This window comes from Ahaetulla prasina, chromosome 17 (assembly GCF_028640845.1).
Source record: "Ahaetulla prasina isolate Xishuangbanna chromosome 17, ASM2864084v1, whole genome shotgun sequence".
Lineage (NCBI taxonomy): Eukaryota > Metazoa > Chordata > Lepidosauria > Squamata > Colubridae > Ahaetulla > Ahaetulla prasina.
Window position 1 is genome coordinate 7,133,747 of NC_080555.1, and position 15,894 is coordinate 7,149,640.

At 50.2% G+C, this 15,894-nt stretch overlaps 2 protein-coding genes across 5 annotated transcripts in view; both read left to right on the top strand.

Annotated features, from left to right (window-relative positions):
- The window catches only part of AP5B1 (adaptor related protein complex 5 subunit beta 1), a 32,566-nt gene extending 23,286 nt beyond the window's left edge, over positions 1-9,280 (top strand). Inside the window, exons 1-3 of one of the 3 annotated variants that reach the window (XM_058160485.1) lie at positions 3,911-4,329; positions 5,504-5,664; positions 6,174-9,280. In XM_058160485.1, the coding sequence (XP_058016468.1) occupies positions 5,512-5,664; positions 6,174-8,744 (2,724 nt within the window). In that variant the 5' untranslated portion in view covers positions 3,911-4,329; positions 5,504-5,511 and the 3' untranslated portion in view covers positions 8,745-9,280. Of the gene's footprint in view, positions 1-3,910; positions 4,330-4,383; positions 4,469-5,503; positions 5,665-6,173 lie in introns of those variants that run through there. The other 2 variants (XM_058160486.1, XM_058160488.1) reach the window with 2 other exon arrangements.
- Positions 9,281-10,658: 1,378 nt separating this feature from the next.
- RNASEH2C (ribonuclease H2 subunit C) lies at positions 10,659-15,563 on the top strand. Of its 2 annotated transcripts, none has more exons than XM_058160212.1 (4): positions 10,659-10,889; positions 12,677-12,786; positions 14,158-14,277; positions 15,104-15,563. In XM_058160212.1, the coding sequence occupies exons 1-4, from the start codon at positions 10,724-10,726 to the stop codon at positions 15,131-15,133; spliced, it is 426 nt and encodes a 141-aa protein (XP_058016195.1). In that variant the 5' UTR covers positions 10,659-10,723; the 3' UTR covers positions 15,134-15,563. The 2 variants fall into 2 exon arrangements, with proteins under 2 accessions (XP_058016195.1, XP_058016194.1); XM_058160211.1 differs by having other exon boundaries at positions 10,660-10,889; positions 12,674-12,786.
- The last annotated feature ends 331 nt before the right edge of the window (positions 15,564-15,894 follow it).

The window sequence follows — 15,894 nt, forward strand, 5'->3', positions numbered from 1 at the left end:
GTATGCTGGCTGGGGAATTCTGGGAGTTGAAGTCCAGGCATCTTATAACATGCTAAATGGGGAACTCTGGGAGCTGAAGTTCAACCCTTTTTTGAAAAGCATTACGGAGGGGAACTATCAGAGTTGTAGTCCAGTCATTAAAGCATGCTGGGTGAGGAATTCTGGGAGTTGAAGTCCATCTACCTTAAAATCTGTTGGCTGGGGAATTCTGGGAGTTGAAGTCCACCCATCTTAAAAAGTTGCCTTATTTACAAACTTTGGGCTAACTGCTACTTGCTTACTCCCTTTCTGTGTTGTGTAAGCCCAGCCATCAAAGCCATCAGGGCACAAAGAACCTTCCGCCATGGCTTACTTAACCATAATTGGCTCCACAAACTAACCCTGGCTAGGTTGATGCAACTCGCTCCGCTGAAATGCGTGGTTCAAATGCAATTTAGTTTTTGTTTGCTTTGCTGTAATCTCTTTTGGGGTTTGTTTAGATCTTTTAGTCTTCCGGTGGATTGTATTCTTTTGTGTGTTGTTGTTTTCCCTCAGCCCTCGGCTGGCCTGAGTCATTTAGGAGTCGGTCGGCCTAGTCAACAAAAGCCAGATCACAACTTCGTGTGGTTGTGTTGTCACTGACAGAAAACATTCTTGTTTGGTTCACACACAGCGGGTGAATCCAGCGGCTTATCGGTTCGTAGCTTCCGATTTTGAGGCATCTCACTCGGGGGGGGGGGACTTATTTCACAAACCACAATTAAGCCAAACTAAGTTTCCCGCTGGAACGATGGCCAATTCACCTGGCTTGGGTGGATGGGACATTTGTAGAGGTCGTCCTCGATGTACGACCGCAATTGAGACCGCAATTTCTGTCGATTAAGGGAGGCGTGCCTGATTTTACAACCTTCTAGGCAGAGTTAAACAAAGCCCTGCAGTTGTTAAGTGAATCATGCGGTCGCTAAATGAGTCTAGGCTCCCCCGATGACTTCCCTTGCCCGCGAAAAAGTCGCCAGTGGCCATCGGGTGTTCCTGCAACCGTCGCTAAATAGAGGCGGGTTGCCAAGGACCTGAATTCTGATCACAGGACTGTCGGTTGTTAAGTGGGAGGAGCAGTTTGCCAATCACCCTTTTTTTTTTCTTCAGTGCCGTGGTAACTCGGAACGGTCGCTAAAACGGACGGCTGTAAGTTGAGGACTATCTCTGATGCTGAAATGGGGACATCCCTGCCACTGAAGCTCAGTTTGCGTCCAGATTTTTTCGGAAAGCCGTTTTGCATGGAACAAAAGTCCCGTTCGCTGCAAGCTTTATGCCAGGCAGACGGGCTGCCAATTAAAACCGGCAGGACGGCCAAATTTGGCTTGCAACGCCTCCTGGGCCCGGGTGCAGGTGACGACAGAACAAGCCTTGGCTTGCAGCAGTTTCGTTGCGTTACAGCCTGCTAACAGTTCACAAAACCGTTTCACATGCTTCCTTCCCCAACCCCAGGCAGACCATGGCACCATCAGGCCGCGATCTGCATTCTGCACATGTTCAGGGTGCCTCGGGTGAATCTTTTCTATCCCAACAGCGTCAGCAGGCCCGCAAAGAGATATTTTGAAAAGTTTTTAAAGTCAGGCCTGATTTAAACGGTCTGAGTGGGTTGTTGTTGTTGTTGTTGTTGTTTTTTGGCAGGGTTGTTAAGCGAATCATGCCTTCGTTAAACGAAACAGGCTTCTCCCGTTGATTTTGCATCTCAGAAGCCAGCTGGGAAAATTGCAAATAGCCCTCGCATGATGCACCTCAGGAGGCAACCATCATAAATACTTGCCGGTTGCCAAGCAGCGAAAGTTTGAACATGCAACTGTGGGGAATGTTACGACGGCCGTAAGTGCAAGGACAGGCTACAAATTACATTTTTTTTAGTGTCGTGATAACTTATAACCATGATGGTGAACCTGTGGCACGTGTGGGAGAAGTGAGTGGCATGCAGAGGCCTCTCTGTGTTTTGGCCAAAACCGGCCAAAAAAACAGGCCGTTTTTCGGGCCATTTTTTGAAAAAGGGCCTCAAGAAGGGCCTGAGAATGGCCCAAAAAACAGCCTGAAAATGGTCCAAAAAACCCGGCCAAAAACAGCCAAAAAACAGGCATGTAAGCACCAGCCAGCTGGTCTTTGTGGGTGTGAGAGTGCCGGAAAACAACTGGAAAACAGCCGGAAAATGGCCAAATCCGGCCAAAAAAAACAGGCCGTCTTTCGGGCTATTTTCAGGCTGTTTTTGAAAAATGGTCCGGAAAATGGCCTGAAAATGGCCCGAAAAACAGCCTGAAAATGGCCTGAAAAACAGCCCAAAAACTGACCCGAGAACGGCCTGAAAAATGGCCTGAAAAACAGCCCGAAAAAACAACTCAAGAACAGCCCAAAAAATGCCTCGAAAAACACCTCAAAAATGGCCTGAAAACAGCCCAAAAAATAGCCGGAAAATGGCCCGAAAAACGGCCAAATCCAGCCAAAAAAACAGGCCGTCTTTTGGGCTATTTTCAAGCTGTTTTTTGAAAAATGGCATGAAAACAGCCCGAAAAATGACCCAAAAAACAGCCTGAAAACAGCCCGAAAAACGACCTGAGAACGGCCTGGAAAACAGCCTGAAAACGGCTCAAAAAACGACCCAAGAACGGCCTGAAAAAAACGGCCCAAAAATGGCCTGGAAAACAGCCTCGGGTAATTCGGGTAATCCAGTCAAATGTCCGGTTTCTCAACAGACTACAGTTAAACCACCAATGGTTTAGAGCAAGGGTCTGCAAAACTTGGCTCTTTTTAAGACTTGTGGACTTCAGTCTTAAAAAGAGCCAAGTTTTGCAGACCCCTGGTTTAGAGCAATGTCCGGTTTCTGGGTTGCAAAGCCGTTACGTTCCGCCTGAAACGTAATGGCCAAAGTCTGCAACGGATTAAAATACGGCCGAATATGCCAGCAAGAAATAAACAAGAGGTGTGGCATTTAAAAACAGTATTTCTTACAAGACGGGCAAACTGGGAAGTGAATGAATAAAGGGATTATTACGGTTTTAGGCCAGCATAGAGATGACGCTCCCAAAAAAATGCTTCATACATACATTATCCTCTTAACGAGCTGGGAAGGGTTTTCTCTGAAGTTGAAGTTGCAAAGTAACCGATTAATATTTATATCACTCCACCTGAAATAGTCCACTCCACTTACACCCGTTCATTTAGTGACCGACGGCGCTGGGGGGAAAAAGGGACTTACGACCGTTTTTCACGCTCACGACCGTCGCAGCGTCCAGCGACAGGAAGGGACCTTGGAGGTCATCTAATTCAACCCCCTGCTCACGCGAGAGACCTGTGCTAGGGATTCGGAACCACAGAACCGCCGACCTTTCTGATCGACAAGCTCAGTGTCTTAGCCACTGAGCCACCTAGTCGGGCCCCGCTGTCAAAATTCAGATGCCTCGCCACTGACTCATATTTACGACGGTCGCCATTGTCCGAAGGTCAGATCTGCTTTCTGACTAGCAAAGTCAAGGAGGAAGACGCCCCAGATTCACTTAACCACCGAGTTACTCGTTTACCGACTGCCGGGATTCAGTGAACAAGGGTGGCAAGGAAGGTGGTAAAACGGGGGAAAAGTCATTTTTAACAAATTTTTCACTTAACAACAGAAATGTGGGGGTTCAATCGTGGCCATAAGTCGAGGACTATCTGCATTCATATACTCCGGCTGCCTTGGTGCTCCCAAGTCATGCCTTTTCTTTCTTATTTTTAATTTTCTTTTAATACAAACATTTCATCTTTCATTAAACAGCGTGTCGTCTGGGTACCAATTTTTGGGTGCAATAACCATTAAAATTGCTTTCACCAGTAAAAAACAACCGTGGTCATTATTTATATCTATTCTTGGATTAACGCTAATAGTAGATACATAACATATCTACTATTGTAATGTTTCTCTTCTTACCTTATTTGACTTTGCATTTTCGAGATCGCACTCCTCTGCTTTTATTTCCAAGTTTCATATTTATTCTCTTAACCGCTGATAAAATAACCCCCATATAGCTATAAAGGTCAGATTCTTCCTTTCCTTTAATTGCAAGTCCCTTCAAAATCCGTTGTAATGTTGTCTTAATCACATTTTCATCTCCTTTTCCAGGAGCAACGGATGCCGCGGGAACCACTAAATTCTCTTTTATTTTATTTTATTTTATTTAAAAACAACGGAATTAATTCCAGCGTGGGAAATCCCACTTGGCCGGGTTCTCCGTTGCTCGCGCGCCCTCTGGCGGCCGCCGCGGAATCGCCGCCGAAGGAACACGGAAGCGGCAGCGGCGTCGGTCTGCAAGCGAGCGGGGGGTTGGCCAGGTCAGAATTGAGGGGAGGGGTTGGTGGCTTTGTGGGGGCGGGGGGGGCGAGGAAAGCAGCCTGGCCTCGGTGCATCAGGAGCCCGGGAGGCGTCTGCGGGCCTCGGGGGACTTCCCGGGCTGGGAGCTGCGTTGCAAAGGCGAGCGATGCGTTTGCAAATTTGCAAGATTTTGCATTCCGGGACCCACTGACCCAAACACTCTCCCCCCCCGCGAGCTTGGGTGGGGTCCAGAGAAGCGAGGAATGGGTCTGAAACCGGGGAGGGGGCTTGGGGAGGGGGCAGGGCAGTGGGGGAGAGACCCTGGGCTCACCTGGCCCACCTGTGGCTCCTATCAGACCTGGGTTGCGTTTGCTTGGAAGAGGAGAAGCTCTGGGCGCCCGCGGGCGCCTTCGGGGGTGGGTGGGTTGTCCAGCTGGATCCCTCCGGGGCGCACGCGCGGATCTCCCGCGATCGACTCCCTCCCTTGCGCAATCTAGGACGAGTCGATCGTCCGCGCAAACAAATCCGAAGCGAGAATAATAATAATAATAATAATAATAATAATAATAATAATAATTAATAATTAATAATTAATAATTAATAATTAATAATTAATAATTAATAATATAGTAGTAGTAATAGTAATAATAATAGTATTTGTGATGCCTTTTTGAATGTTCAGTTGACTGAGTTTCATGTTTAATGAATAAAGATAATAATAATAATAATAATAATAATAATTATTATTATTATTATTATTATTATTATTATTGTGATGCCTGTTTGAATGTTCAGTTGATTGAGTTTTATGTTTAGTGGATGATGATGATGATGATAAATGACAAAAACAACAAACTAACAGAGTTGGAAGGGACCTTGGAGGTCATCTAGTCCAACCCCCTCCTCACGCAGGAGACCTGCACTAGGGATTCGAACCACTGAACTGCTGGCCTTTCTGATCGACAAGCTCAGCGTCTTAGCTACTCAGCCACCTTCGAGTTTGTCATCCTGTTTGGCGACCTTTCTTCCCAAATCGTCCTTAAGCGAATCGGTCATATGTCACTTGAGTGTCGTCGTAACTTTGGATGGTCACTAAACGAACCGTTGTAAGTCGAGGACTCCCTGTACTTTTAGGAGAGACCTGTTACACGTAACAATCTCTGGGGTTTTTTTTCTTCCTTGCATGTCTCCCAGTTTTCACTATGGGGTCAGGAGGCGGCGAGAGCTGGACTGCTACCGTTGAGGCTTTCCGGCTGTCCCCTACCGCGTTCCTCTTAGCCCGTGGGGCTGGAGACACCTTGGCGGCCGACCTGTTAAAGGAATTGCGGAGTGAAAAGCTGGGGGAAGCCATTAAGGTACGCAAACGCCCTTCGCTTGGGTTACAAAAACAGTATTTGCAAGTTTAGGAGGGTGGATTTAAATTCCCAGAAGTCCCTGGGCAGCAGACTAGCTGGGCAGCTCTGAGAGTTGAAGTCCACCCATCTTAAAGCATGCTGGCTGGGGAATTCTGGGAGTTGGAGTCCACCTATCTTAAATCATGCTGGTTGAGGGATGCTGGGAGTTGAAAGCCAGACATTAAAGCACACTGGCTGGGGAATTTTGGGAGTTGAAGTACAGACATTAAAGCACACTGGCTGAGGAATTCTGGGAGTTGAATTCCACCCATTTTAATGTATGCTAACGAGAATTCTGGGAGTTGAAAGCCGAGACATTAAAGCGTGCTGGCTGGGGAATTCTGGGAGTCGAAGTCCATCCCTCATGAAGCTACTAAGGTCCAGAAACACTACAATCGAGGCTCACCATTTTCTGGCTGCCTCAATATTCCTCCCCATCGTCCTTGACAGTTCTTTTTCTTCTCTTGCAGCTCTCGATCCTGTCTTTATTCTTGGAATATCCCACCCTGCTGTGCCCTGATGCCAAGACGGGTCAGGAAGCCGCAGCCTCTCTCCTCTCCCTCTTTGCCCAATTGAGCCTCTCCCCCAAGCATGTCGGCCTCCGTTGCTCCCTGCTCTTTGCCGCAGAAACGGTCCTGGTGGCGACCGACAGCCTGGGCGAAGACTGCCCGACATCCCACGAACTGCTCTCCGTACTGCTCCACCTGGTGTCTGACCCGAATGACAGCCGTGGGGGAGTCGCCGAGCGGCCTATCCGTGCCGCGGCTTGCGAGTGCCTTCGAGAACTGGAGAGCTGCTACTCTGGGTTCCTGTTGCACCGGCTGGAGATCCTGCGGTCTCTGCAACAGCAGGAGGTCTCGAGCGTCCACCAAGGTTACACCCTGTTGTACAGCGTGGCACTGCGGAACGCCATCTTCCTCCTGGCCCGGAATGGACAAGGGTGCTTGGGGGACCTTCTGGCAAGCAACGGAGAGCTGATGTGGGAGGCTACAAAGGAAGTTGGCAAGCTCTCGCCAGCGGCCCTTGACCAGCTGGTCCTCTTGCCATCCGCAGCGGACCTCAAGGAGCTAAAATTGGTGCTCTCGGCTCTTCTGGAGAGCAGCTATCTCTTAACCTCTGCAGCACAGAGCCAACTCTTGTGCCATCTGGCTCAGGCGGTGAGTGTCGTCCGCACTCAGTCGCCCGCCATTTTTAAAGCCCAGCTGGCGCGTCTCTTCGGCACAGCCAGCGTGACTCTGGAACACGCCATCTTGCAGCTGAAATCGCTGTTCACCGATAGTCTCTTCACCGCCGAGGATGAGTCCTTTCTCCTGCGGCACCTGGTGGGACTGGCGCAGCACCCGGCTCTCCCAGATCCCGTGAAGCTTTTCCACTTGGATTGTCTTTTGCACTTCCCTGAAAATCGGCCGCTGGTCTCCGGAACCGACGAGCGGCTGCCAGTTCTGCTCACGCCCCGTGCTACCTCGGGTCTTTTTCCTGGGTTCTTCCAAGATCAGGGGACTGTCCTGGCCCGGATGAATTTGCTGTGCCTTGTGTGCGTGGAGAATGAGGGGCCCAGTGCTGAACGTGGGGCGGGTTACCTCCTGGAGCATGTCCTGGCCCTTGGAGGTCTAGTGGCCCGAGATGGAGGATTGGACGCCACGCGGCTTTTCTTCCAAGCAGCCTTCATTTTTGCCCAATATTTTGGCTCGCAGGCCCAGCCCATGGCAGAACTGACCCGGTGCCTGCTGGATCTCTACCGTCACAACTGCACCTTAGCTCCGAATGTCATCAATCTGTTGGATGAGACGTGGAAGAGGCTGGATGAGTCTAGCTGGGCCAAGACCCTCGCTCAGGCCCTGCAAGAATTTGTTGTGAGTGTTCCCTTGCAAGAGGAAGACCTAAGTTGGCATCTCAAGATTTTAGCCCGGCTGGCAAAGGAGAAGGAAGTTCCCCAAACGAGCACCATGCACTTCTTAGCTCGCCTGGTCGCCTCGGGGAAACTCGGAGATTGGCGCTCTGGCCAGATCCTTCTCAGCGTTTGCCGGAACCTGATGGTACTTCACCCCTCGCCTGCCCTGTCCCAGCTGGCGGCCCTCCTGCATGCCATCTCCCTGAGCCACACAGATGTCGATGTCCAAGACCGAGCTGGCTTTTATTATACCCTACTCACCAACCTTTCCGGTGAAAAATTAAGATCCGTGCTGGTCCCCGAAGGTCCCATCAAGACTCGGTCGCTATCCTCATCCATCGTTGCCGACAGTGAGAGTTTTGTCGCTGCGTTGACGGTCCACTCAGTGGATCCAGCCCCTTTGAAGCTGCAGCGTGTCGAGATTACAGGGGATATCCCGGCAGTTCCTCCCGCCGAGCAGGAGGTGGACGGCTACTGCCAGTGGTTGCTGGTGGACCGCGCTCCCTCGCGGCTCAGTTTGGCATACCGGCTGGTCCACGCGGGGCCTGGCACGTCTCCCTACGACCTCCTCCTCTGTGTGGTGCTTCGGTTCACTTGCACCAGCCGGCATTACGAGCCAGTGCCCGAACTCTGCATTCCGTGCCTTTCTGCACATCGCCCGTCCCCGACAGTGAGACTGACGCTACGGCCGCATTGCCCGTACCCGACACGGCTGAATGTTTCTGCCCTTTACACGACGCAAGATGGATTGACGCGTTGGAGTCGGCTCGAAAACCTGGAAGTGGACTTTCCAGATCTTTTCCTACCCATGCCAGTTCCTGCCTGGTTTTCAGAGAAACATCGCCAACTTTTCGATGCGCTCTGGCAGTGCCTACACCCTGACGCCAAAGAAGGGCATGCCGAGAGCCTCACCGTTTGGCCCTTGCCGCCCCGCTCCTTAGAAGGCTTAATGCATGACCAATTTGGCAGGTACATCCTGGCTGAGGAAGGCGACGAGTATAGGATCGCCCTGACTTTACCGCCTCGGGATCACATCCTCTTACAGGTGCGGAGTGTGGACGACGCGGCCCGGGTGAGCATCCGCACCGACAACTGGAAGCTCCTTCCCTCGCTTAACCACTATTTGCAGAGTCTGGTAAAGGGCAGTTGACACTGAAGTTCTAAAACTTCTCAGAAATGTTCCCAATAAAAAAAAATTACCTTTTGCAACCTCAGTGTGGTAAATTGGATAGAGAAGGAGGAAGATATTTGGGGGGGAGGCCCAGTTTTGCATTTAGATTTGACATAGGCCAGAGGGGTTGAATCTTGGCTACTTTTAAGACTTGTGGACTTCAACTCCCAGAATTCCGAGGGAGGATTTCCCGAGGGTGGGGTGGCTCCATAGCTGGGGCGGAGTCAGCAGCAGCAGGAAGTCATGCCGGCTGGGGAATTCTGGGAGTTGAAGTCCACAAGTCTTTCAAGTGACCAAGATTGGGTCCCTGTGGAATAAGCGGAGGGAAAGGGGGAACGGAGCGATGTGTAGCAGTCAAATCTAGGAAAGGTTGTGGCTTGACGGCATGGCCCGAATCGCACAACAGGCTAAGATAGTGGCTTAGGGTTGCTACCTCAGGCTGAATGACAAAAGCCGCCATTTTCACTGTCGGATTCATGCGTTGTGCAAAAACCAGATCAATAAAGTTCCAAGGAAAGCGATTAGTTTGATTTAGAGTTGTGTGTTTTTCAAAATATGGACACTTTAAGACAGCTGGACTTCAACTCCCAGAATTCCCCAGCCCTATGGTTTTCTTTTATGTTATTCTAAGGATCCCTCCCTCCTGGGGGGGGGGAGAGAGTAGATCCTGGGCGAGGGAAGATCTCCCCCTTACTCCCACTAGGGTGGATCCCTGGGCGAGGGAGAATCTCTCCTACCTACCTGGGGTGGATCCCTGGGTGAGGATCTCTTCCACTAGGGTGGATCCCTGGGTGAGGGAGAATCTCCTACCTACCCAGGGGGGAGACCCCTGGGTGATGGAGGCTCTTCCACTGGGGTAGATCCCTGGGTGAGGGAGAATCTCTCCCACCCACGTGGGGTGGATCCCTGGGCAAGGGAGGATCTCTCCTACCCACCTGGGGGTGGATCCCTGGGCGAGGGAGAATCTCCTACCTACCTGGAGTGGATCCCGGGCGAGGGGGAATCTCTCCCACCCACCTGGGGGTGGATCCCTGGGCGAGGGAGAATCTCTCCCACCCACGTGGGGTGGATCCTTGGGTGAGGGAGGATCTCTTCCTCACTCCCACTGGGGTGGATCCCTGGGCGAGGGAGAATCTCTCCCACCCACCTGGGGGTGGATCCTTGGGCGAGGGAGAATCTCCTACCTACCTGGAGTGGATCCCTGGGCGAGGGAGAATCTCTCCCACCCACGTGGGGTGGATCCCTGGGCAAGGGAGGATCTCTCCCACCCACTTGGGGTGGATCCTTGGGTGAGGGAGGATCTCTTCCTCACTCCCACTGGGGTGGATCCCTGGGTGAGGGAGAATCTCTCCCACCCACCTGGGGGTGGATCCCTGGGCGAGGGAGAATCTCCTACCTACCTGGAGTGGATCCCTGGGCGAGGGAGAATCTCTCCCACCCACGTGGGGTGGATCCCTGGGCAAGGGAGGATCTCTCCCACCCACTTGGGGTGGATCCTTGGGTGAGGGAGGATCTCTTCCTCACTCCCACTGGGGTGGATACCTGGGCGAGGGAGAATCTCTCCCACCCACCTGGGGTTGGATCCCTGGGCGAGGGAGAATCTCCTACCTACCTGGAGTGGATCCCTGGGCAAGGGAGAATGTCTCCCACCCACATGGGGTGGATCCCTGGGCGAGGGAGAATCTCCTACCTACCTGGAGTGGATCCCTGGGCGAGGGAGAATCTCTCCCACCCACATGGGGGTGGATCCCTGGGTGAGGGAGGATCTCTCTACCCACCTGGGTTGGTTCCTTGGGCGAGGGAGGATCTATCCCACCCACCCGAGGGTGGATCCCTGGGCGAGAGAGAAACTCCTCCCTCCTTCCCCTCCCCCGGGTGGTGGATCCCTGGCCGGGGCGGAGCTGGCGAGCCGCGGGAAGGAAGGAAGGCGGGCGGGCGGGCGGCGCGCGGGGCTCTCCATGGCCGGGGCAGAGCGGGGCGGAGCGCGGCTGGCGCTGGCTTCCCTGCCGGGGGCTCCGCGGGACCCGGTGCATCTCCTCCCTTGCTCCATCCAGCACGACGGGCCAGCCGCCGTGGCCCGCTACTTTGCGCCCGCCGTCCGCCGCGATCCCGAGGCGCCAGACGGTAGGCTGCAAAAAAAAGCTTTGCGAGGCTGCGATCCTGAACCAGCCCCTCCCGCTTCCTCCCTTGCGCGCAAAGCGGGAACGAGACCAGCGCGCGAGGATGCCCGGGACGAGGCTTCTGCAACCGGGCGCCCTCCAGTTTGGGGGGGGACGTTGCAACCCCAATTCAAAGGGTGGGGGGGGAAGGACTACAATACCCATGTTTGCCCGGCTGGTCGCCCAGGAAGCCATCCAGTATGAGAACTGGGACTTCGGGCCTTCTGGGCATCCGCCATGTGAATCTGGGAATCGTGTGGTTGTGTGAATCGGACCTCAACTCCCATGATGGGTGGACTTCAACTCCCATGATCCTCCAGCCAGCAGATGCTGGGAGTTGAAGTCCACCCTTCTTCCAGCCCAGGGGTCTCCAACCTTGGTCCCTTTAAGACTTGTGGACTTCAACTCCCAGAGTCTCAGCTTTGCTGGCTGAGGGACTCTGGGAGTTGAAGTCCACAAGTCTTAAAGGGACCAAGGTTGGAGACCCCTGTTCCAGCGGGCTGCCCAGCGGGAGAAAAACTGGTTGGTTGGTGGGGAGCAGCCTTTTTTCCTTTGCATGCAGGTCTTAAGTTTAATCCTGGCTTATGGTTTCAGAATTGGGACCTCTGGGGGTCCTGGAAACATTGGGGGTGGGGGCTCTCAAATGTCTCCCTGTTTGCCAGCCTGTTGCGTTTTTTAATAAGGGGGAGGTGAAAAAGGAGATTATTTATTTCTCCCTTTATGTATTCTCACTGTAGAATCTGGTCCCTGCCTCAAAACCACTTTCCCCAAATTAAAAAGGGTTTTTTTCCCCAAGACATGACCATCAATTTCACATACACCCCCATTTTTAACTATCTATCATCTACCATCTATCTGTGTCTATCTATCATCTATCTATATTTCACCTGTATCTATTTATCTTTCCTCTGTATCCATTTATCTTTCATCTGTATCTATCTTTCATCTGTATCTATCTTATCTATCATCTACCATCTATCTGTATGTGTCTATCATCTATCTTTCATCTGTATCTATCTTATCTATCATATCATTTATCTATCATCTACCATCTATCTGTGTCTGTCTATCATGTATCTATATTTCATCTGTATCTATTTTTGTTTGTTTGTTTGTTTTTGTTTACATTATACCCCGCCCTTCTCCGAAGACTCAGGGCGGCTTACAGTGTATAAGGCAATAGTCTCATTCTATTTGTATATTTTTACAAAGTCAACTTATTGCCCCCCCCAACAATCTGGGTCCTCTATCTATTTCCAGTGTCCAGCAGAAAGACAAAAAAAGGGCCACCAGAATTGAAGGTTAGTGGCTAGGTTTGGTGCAAACTAGGAGATGCCTTCACACTAAATAGATGGAAGGTTAATCTTAATTTATGTTTTGTGATTTGTTTTAATCCAGCTGATCCAGTCTCTTTAGCTTTGAAATACTTGCAGTTTAGCACGAATCCAAGAACATGGATCAATTAATTCATCAACTTGATTTTCATGTCGGGGAATTATATTTTGGAGGATAACCATATAGATGATGATGATGAAGAAGAAGGAGAAAACATCCTATCTTGTGTGTGTTTTGCAATTTAATTAGCATGGGGCAGTTATTTCTGATTTACCGAAGGTGTTCTGATTCAGTTCTTGTTTTTTTATTGTGGTTAGTGTGCTATGGGAAAAAGAGGAGGTTTGTGAATGCAGCTGCACAGCCTGTTTGAATTTCATTACTGTGGTTTCTCTCCTATCTACCATTCTCATCCAGCAGAGGCCTCCGTGTCCTTCCGTGGCCGAAGCCTGAAGGGGAAGGAAAGCGGTCTTCCCAAAGGATACGTTGGGTTAGTGCTGGAAGAGGCCAACTTAGGCCTAACATCCAAGGTTTGTTCCTGGAATGATATGTGGGCAAGACAGGGCAAAGACTGGCTGCCAAGGAACATCAGATAAAAGACAGCTTAGCCCTCAGCTGCATAATGGGAGGACAAAGAGTTTCAGAAGGGACCCTCCCTAGTTTCTCAGGCTGTAGGGGGTGGGAGAATCTAGATCTATGGAAAGAGTTCAGAGCGTGTCAGGTTGTGCAAGGATCTGTGGGGAAGAGCAGAGGAATGATCAGATAAGAAACAGCCTAACCCTCAGCTGGGTAACAGGCAGGGCAAGAGGCTCAGAAGGGACCCTCTCTAGTTTCTCAGGTTGTAACGGAGTGAGGGGGGGGAAGAATCTAGATCAATGGAAAGAGTTCAGAATGTCTCAGCTTGTGCAAGGCTTTGTGGGGAAGACCTTGGGAGAAGGAGCAAAGAGACCCTGTCAGATAAGAGACAGCATAGCCTTCAGATATATAACAAACAGGGCGAGAGGCTTACAAGAGACCCTCCCTAGTTTCTAAAGCTGTAAAGAATTGGGGAGGGGGAGATTTAGAACTATGGAAAGAGTTCGGGGTGTGTGCAAGGATGGGGGGAAGACCTTCGGAGAAGAAGCAAAGAGACTGTCAGATAAGAGACAGCATAGCCCTCAGATGTACAACAGGCAGGGCGACAGGCTCAAAAGAAACTCTCCCTAGTTTCTCAGGCTGTAAAGGAGATGCTATAATAGTATGAGGGGAAGACCTTTGGAAGTGGGCAAAGAGACATTGCCAAGGGAACATCAGAAAAGAACCTCAGCTGCATAATGTGAGGAGAAAGAGGCTCAGAAGGACCCTCCCTAGTTTCTCGGGCTGTAAAAGGGGGAGAATATACATCTATGGAAAGACTTCAGAATGTGTGCAAGGATGTATGGGGAGACCTTGGGACACAGAGGAAAGAGAATGGTCAGATAAGAGACAGCATAGCCCTCAGATGTATAACAGGCAGGGCGAGAGACTCACAAGAGACCCTTCCTAGTTTCTAAAGCTGTAAAGAAGGCGGGAGGGAATCTAGAACTATGGAAAGAGTTCGGTGTGTGTGCAAGGATGGTGGGGGGAAGACCTTCGAAGAAGGCGCAAAGAGACTGTCAGATAAGAGACAGAATAGCCGTCAGATGTATAACAAGCAGGGCAACAGACTCAGAAGAGACCCTCCCTAGTTTCTCAGGCTGTAAAGGAGACAAGTGGGAGATTTAGATTCATCTAATGTAGCTTTACCGTGTAGAATTAGCTCATCTGGTTGCCATTCCTATCCTTAACCCTCAGTACTTCCATACTGAGGTAGGGTGGGCAAATAAATATAGTGCTTCCCGCCAACAGCATCCCCTTTTCTGCCCCCACCCTCCTGTACCCAGGAACGGGAAGTGAGTGTGAAGTCGACTTTTGATTCCCTGACAGTGTGGAACTTGGAAAGGGCACCAACTAACAGCGATGAAATCGTCATGGCTCTCGCTTGGCCAGCGATCGCTCGAGGGGTGAGTGTTGAGTTGACTTCCGCATCAAAGAAAAAAAAACAAAACCCCTCATCTGGACTACAACTCCCAGAATTCCTGTCTAAACCTGAGGATTCTGGGAGTTGAAGTCCCCTCTGGTTGAAGGGTTCAAACTTAGTTCAGAATTTTGATCCAGAGACGGAATCAAAAACGTAGTTTCACAAATCCGTAATTAAGCCATGTGGGGTTATTTTCCCCCCCCATGTTTTTGACATAGCAACGTGCTAAAAATATAATACTGGGACAGACAAAAATGGTTTTTGGGGAAGAGGGCGAGAAAGAAGCAGAGCAAAGGCTGAACTGTGTCCCTGAGGGCTAGAAACCTGGATCTTGGTTTGAATGTGTTTTTTCTGCCGGGCACCAGCTGCATTTTCATCCTTCTTTTGAGTCCTGTCAGGATTATGGGAATCCCATTCTTGCGCTAAATTTATCGGTAGTCCTCGACTTAAACCGCACAATTCGGCTCGGCAATTTCCGTTGCTAAGCGTTGTGGACATTAAGTGAATTGTGCTCGACTTTGCCACCTTTTTTTTTTTTTGCCGTGATCGTTAACCGAATCGGGCTCTTTCTAATTGACTTTGCTTGCCTGAGAAAACTTATCAATGGAGATCAGGTGATGCTGAGACAATCCTGGTTGCTCAAAACTCAAAATTTTGATCAAGTGACTTAAGGGGATGCCGCGAGGAGTCGTTAAGTGCGACTTTTTTTCCCCAGCGATGGCACGTCACGTGGTCGTAAGTCGAGGACTACCTGCATGCATTTGGGCGCAAAGGCAAGGCGCTGATTTTCCGTGTGGGTCCCTTTGCAGATCCATGCCCCCGTGACCGATGAGGAATGAGGAAGACCAGTGTCGTCAGAAGGGGTCTTCGAGAAAAATAAGTTGTGCCAGGACTTGCAAAATGCAGAGTTGGGTGAGAAAGAACACGGAACAAAACTTCAGCCTCTCTTTTGCTGCGTTAAGAAAAGTCCCTTTGCTTATTCTTTTTCCTTCCAAACTGTAGTTGCAATTTATGCTTATTTTACAGCCGCTTGGGGGGAAAAATTGCAGCCTTCCTGGATCTTGGGCTGAGTTTTAAATTACTTTTAGGTATATATGTATATTTGCTTTTGAGGGCTTAATTCCTACAATGATTTGAGGACATTTTGTTTCCAACTGAAGACGAACAAGGTCCGATTTAAAATTTTGGTGTCTGCTGGGTGTTCCTAAACTACTACTGGCATTTTTTTAAAAAAAACAACAACGAATAAAACCTCTCATTGTTTTGAAAGTAGTGATGGTCTTTGGGAGAGGCTGCCAAAACCCCTTCCCCAACTTTTTAGGAGAAATTTAATGCCGCTTTTTAGGAGAAATTTAGTGTCGCCATGTGGGGTTTTTTTTTTCTTTTCATTTTGTAACATCAAACCTCTCTCTCGAAAAAAATTGAGATTTTCATTGCAATTCAGGAAGGGGAAAATAAAAACTTTTAACGCTTTCAGGAGCTACGACTTGCTGGCCTTTCCTGGAAATCCGCTTTCTTTGGGACCTGCTTTCCAAAACCCAGGGAATGAAGAAAAAGAAGAGGGGGGGGGGGGGAAAGGAAGGAAGGAGACAAAGAAATG

Coding starts and splice junctions, on each gene's coding strand:
- RNASEH2C (XM_058160211.1), top strand. CDS start 10,724: ATGGCCGGGGCAGAGCGGGGCGGAGCGCGGCTGGCGCTGGCTTCCCTG. Junction 10,890..12,673: donor CGATCCCGAGGCGCCAGACG/GTAGGCTGCAAA, acceptor ATTCTCATCCAG/CAGAGGCCTCCGTGTCCTTC. Junction 12,787..14,157: donor ACTTAGGCCTAACATCCAAG/GTTTGTTCCTGG, acceptor TCCTGTACCCAG/GAACGGGAAGTGAGTGTGAA.